Raw genomic sequence first — 5,187 nt, forward strand, 5'->3', positions numbered from 1 at the left:
TTACCGAGTTACGGCCGACCCCACTAGCTCTCTTCAGGCGCCTCTGCTCCGTGCGCGCCTTCTCCAGTTCTGTACACCAAGCGAGCAAAGGGTTTCCTCCACCTGGTCTTTCCACCGAAGCAATGGTCTTCCTCTGCGTCGGCTCCCTTGGACCTCGCCCTCGAACACCTTCTTTGCTGGAGCTTCTTCATCAATACGCACGACATGCCCTAGCCAACGCAGGCGTATGGTTGTATGGTTCTAGCCTGAGTATTTTAGGAGTTACCATTCTCTCGGTGCGTCTTGGTTCACCTTTTTAAAGTTTTATATCCATATATGGGCGCCAATATAAGCGGGAAATTTTGATACAGGGATTTCGGGCTATTTTTAATACTGGGATTACTACAAGGCGGGATTTATGGAACCTAAAAAATATCGGGATCCCGGAATTTCGGAATAAAAAAATTAAAACCCTATTTGGTTCCTATTTTGTAATATTTGATTTGATTTGATTTGTTTTAGTTTTAACTTTTTTTGAAAGGTGGCAACCATATTCAAAAATATTTTAATATCAAATGTTTCTCAAATACTTCGTGTTTGGTGCTCATATTGTTAGTACTTTTTTCTATTTTGTTGAAAAATCTAACTTTTATGCTCACCGGAATCAGATTGTGGCCCAAAGTGATGACAAAAGGAAGTGTGACTCTAACCTCTCCTCTTTCTTCTTCTTCTTTAAGAGTAACAAATCGTTTGAAAAATTAATTGTTTAAAGCCGAACACTGATTGAACCATTTTTCTACGATTTGATGCCTAAAAGCAACAGTGACTATCGAATGGGGGAAAATATGGTAATCGCTCACAAGCCTACTCTGCCAAAATGAGTCCTACACATCCAAAAAATACCGCTTACCGTAATCTATGTAATACGCCAAAGAAAACATATAATACCGTATTTCTGTTCGAATAAAAATAAAACGCGTACTCACTAAAAAAAATAAATATACAAATGAACTACGAAATGTTCGCATAAGAAAAATATTCCCATTGAAAATTTTCATACATTTGTATGTGCGCGTATGTAGATATATTTACAGTAGTGGCGGTGCAATCAGCTTAATGCAAGCAGCTTTAGGTTTCTGTCACTTCTACAGCCGACAAAGCGAGGCAAATGGCGCGTGGGTGTGAGCCGAAGAATTCATGTTCGATAGAAAGTGTATGCGCGTTTATACACAAATACATATCTATATATGTATGCATGAAATATAACATTGAGAAACGAGGTGTCCAGAGTAAACTTTATAAATATATTTATACACTATATACAAACACAACCGTTGAAGAAGAATATACGTAAATATCTGAATGTTGGCACTTTCAACAGCAAAAAATATACCTACACATGTGTATATTTATGTATATATGTATTATATATAAAGATAGGAAAAACGAAAAACAGCTGCGTGACAATTAATTTATTAATGTATCATTTTATTTATTTTTTTTTGTTCCTTTGCTCTCTTAATTTCTTCTCCTTACAAAGTCGTATTTTCGCTTAAATTAGACGTACATATGTATATAAAAACCAGTGAATACAAATTCAGTTCATGCAATACAAAATTCAAAAATACACAAAAAAGTTCTTATGACATTCGAAAAGCCATTGTCAAAAGCAAATTTTTTCTTTTTCTTATACTAAGCAAAAAGTTTCATTATCTCAAGTTCTTCGTTTTACTTATACTAAATTTATTCTGTGTTGCAAATTCTCAACCCTACAAACTCCAGTTCATTTGATTAAGGTTAAACAAAATGTCTGGATGCTACAATATGCATCAACTGTCATTGATTTCATCTAATCGCCGAAAAGTTTCTTGCCCAAGTCCATCATTCGGTGATTGCGGCAAACACGCAGTGCGTCTGCCTTCTTCAACACGGCCACCACTGACGGGTTCACTTCTACCAATTGCGAAAGGAAGTCCTCATAGGCAGACTTTACATTGGGCGGCAGCGTACCGATTTTGACCTTCTTCAAGGTTTGTACGATGCCCTCAGCCCAGCCCGACTCAATGGCAAACTCGGAAAGCCAAGGCACTAGTGCCAGCACACCGCTAATGGTCTGCATACCGAGGAACCATAATTCCGAAATTTCCATCCAGTGTTCTTTGTAAGCGATAGACACCACCAACGCGGTGGGATCATTGGACTCGTCGATATTGTAGGCATCCCAGAGGAAACGAATTGTTGCTTGTATGTAGCGACAGAAAGAGAAATCGTTCTGCTTGACGCGTTTGGATTGTTGTTTCAGTAGCAGTAAGCCGAGCACGGCAAGATGTCCGTGCATGACGAGATTGTCGGGTGTGTCCTTCAGCTCAGGCAGATTCTCAACAACAAACTTAAGTACGTTGGCAAATAGTGGTGAGTCTTCGGCCAATTTCGGTTCCAACACAGTCAAGTTCATTAAAATGTTGCACAATGAGACGATGGCCGCACGTGCATCCTTCATCTCTTCCATCTGTTTCGGTGTCGGCACTGGATCTGGTTCGTTCATGCGCTTTAGGCGCTCGGCGCGTGGTATTGGTGGACGTTTGTAATGAGCAATGCTGAAGTAGAACTCGATTTGCTCCAATAGTACTTCGTCTTGCTTGGTGGTAAAGAGCACTTTACGTGCGTCATCCTCCACAGCCAAGTGGCATAGCGCCGGTAGCATGACACGCAGAACATCAACGGGTGGCTCGTCTTCGCGCGTTCCGCTGCGCCAAACCTTCAGTTCGTGGAATGACTCGTTGCATACCTTGAACATGAATGGCAAGATCTTGTAGATAGCCGGACGCATAGCAGTCGTTTCTTGCGCCAGCCAAGCGGAGAGAATGCGCACAATGGCGCAAATGAAGGCTTTGTCGCGTGGGTTACCACTGTCCTTGATCTTGTCTTGTGAGACGCGTGTCAATACGGCCAAAACCTGATTAAAGGCACCTTTCAGCGCTGTGTACGTGGTCTGCTTCTCCTTGGGCTCCATGTCAATCTGATCGCTGGCCATATGCTCAATGCACAGCTCGAGTATAACGAAACAGCAGGTGATCAGATCAGCGCGCTTAAACGTAGTCTCCAGTTTTTTCTCATCCATTTGCATACGCACCTCTATGGCGGCCAACTGAAGAATAGAGAGGAAGAGCTGCTTCTGATCGTCCATAAAAGCCCATTGGATGCCAAGCACTTGGAGGGTGGTCGCAATCAAATGCAAAGCTGGCTCTCGTTGTTTTGGGCCAATTTTGGCCTTCAATATGTCGCCAACAGCCTTGAAAATACTCTCGGGCCAGATTTCGCCCTCCAGAGAGTTTACGATCACCTCACGCCGACATGTGATCAGTATGGACGAAAGTATAGTACACAGCTCGTATTTGCGTTCGCTGTTTTCGGTTTCCATATCGAGCGCTATGCGCTGGACGAGCGCATGGAAGGGCTTCGGATCATCAGACCAGGAGGCGGAACCGAACTTGGTTACCAACAATACGATCAAATGCAATGCCTCATCGGTTTGAAAACTCTGTGCCGAATAGATTTGCGACATTTTTGGTATGGCGCCAATGGTGAGTAGCGCCTGCTGTCCAGGCTCATAGGTGGCAATGCTCTTTAGGCAACTATACGACTCGCTTACCACGATCAAATTATCATCGTAGTCATCATCGTCGGCAGTTTCGACGATCTCAAGCAAAGTGGGTATGGCTTCGATCATATCCTTGTGTGTGGCCAGCTCCTCTTCTTGGCAGAAACAGGTGAGAATCGAGAGCGCAACACTCTTGTAGACGAGGGGTGGGCAATCGTCGGGCAGATTTTTGCCATTGAGCAGCTTCTTGAGAAAATTGAAGCCGATGGCCTCGAAGAGCAACTTTTTAGCGGCTGCTGTGCAGTCCTTGCCTTTCACCAGCTTCGTCACCATGAAGAGGGCAGCAAACTTTTCGGTTTCACTTTTTGTGCCCTTCAACATGGCCGCACATTTCTTTACAGCTTCCGGTATGTCAGCCATTTCAAAAATGTGTTAACGTACAAATTTTTTGTTGAACTTCTTAAAGTTTTTCTTAACTATCGTTGGAGAGTTTTCGCACTTTTTCTGGGCGTTGGCTGCTAGACGCTTTCACTGTCAATTCCGCATACAGACGCGATAACACGAAATTTAATAAAATTATTTTGTATGTATAACTGGGATGTGCGCTATATGTATGTCTGTATGTACATCTATAGTATATTTATAGCGTCTATTTTCACTTTCACACACGAGTTTCCCGTTGCGAAAATTTTGATTTTTCGTTGTTCCGTTCGGGCCGACGCACTCTCACCAACTGATCCATATGAAACGTTCTGGCTATGATCGACCACGGCCCGTTTGTGCTGTAACCAACCAAAATCATCTTCCTCGGCTCACACGTCACCTCCATCGTCACCTTGTTCTGGATGTCGGCGTTATGCCATCGAGTAAATCTCGACTTCTTCCTTCCATGGCGACTGTTGTTGTTTTTGTTGCATTTCGCCACTCAATACCTACACATTTTTTATTTTTAACAACACTTATATATATATGTGTGTATGTATATATGTGTGTATACGTAGCAGCAAACCGATTAGCTCGCGCAACAAGAAAACAAAATTTCGAATTTAAATCAAATTCAAATGCAAATTCTAAATGGATCGGGAAGAAAGTGTCTCCGCGTGTGGAGCAAAGGCAATGGCATCATCGCCCGGCAAACGCGGAAAGCGCATATGGCCGAAGTATCTTTGTATGCACATACATACGTATATGCCAGCCGTGCGGCCATTCGGATTCGCTCACTCTCTCTATTCTTTCAACAGTTCCTCTCCACATGAGTCGATGTTTATATTTAGCGGCTGGTTTTTGTTTAAATTTGTTTTTCATGTTTTCTATTTACATTTTGGAAATTTTCTACTTTTCTGCCTCCTATCTGCGTTGAATATATTTGCATACACATATACATATATGTCGAAATTATATATGTATGTATATATGCGTATATATTCAGGTACAGTTATGTGATTGGGGTAAATGCATCTTACAGGAAAAAACATCACATCTGCAAGAACTTTTTGCAGTATTGATTTCAACCAGCCAGGAAAGGGGCGACCTTCCCATTTATAGGCTCCGAACCACTTTGTGGCCTAGGAAAGGGTAACTTCTCTTCTGTTATACAGGAAGCAGAG

General features: G+C 42.3%; 1 protein-coding gene across 1 annotated transcript; it reads right to left on the reverse strand.

Annotated features, from left to right (window-relative positions):
• Positions 1–1,436: 1,436 nt before the first annotated feature.
• On the reverse strand, positions 1,437–4,326 carry LOC128862548 (neurochondrin homolog). The gene has a single exon (XM_054101243.1). The coding sequence runs from the start codon at positions 3,998–4,000 to the stop codon at positions 1,829–1,831; it is 2,172 nt and encodes a 723-aa protein (XP_053957218.1). The 5' UTR covers positions 4,001–4,326; the 3' UTR covers positions 1,437–1,828.
• Between the last annotated feature and the right edge of the window lie 861 nt (positions 4,327–5,187).

Source organism: Anastrepha ludens, chromosome 2, assembly GCF_028408465.1.
Source record: "Anastrepha ludens isolate Willacy chromosome 2, idAnaLude1.1, whole genome shotgun sequence".
NCBI classification, from domain to species: Eukaryota; Metazoa; Arthropoda; class Insecta; order Diptera; family Tephritidae; genus Anastrepha; species Anastrepha ludens.

What these genes read in the sequence shown, in the direction of transcription:
- LOC128862548 (XM_054101243.1), bottom strand. Translation starts at nt 4,000, where the DNA reads ATGGCTGACATACCGGAAGCTGTAAAGAAATGTGCGGCCATGTTGAAG.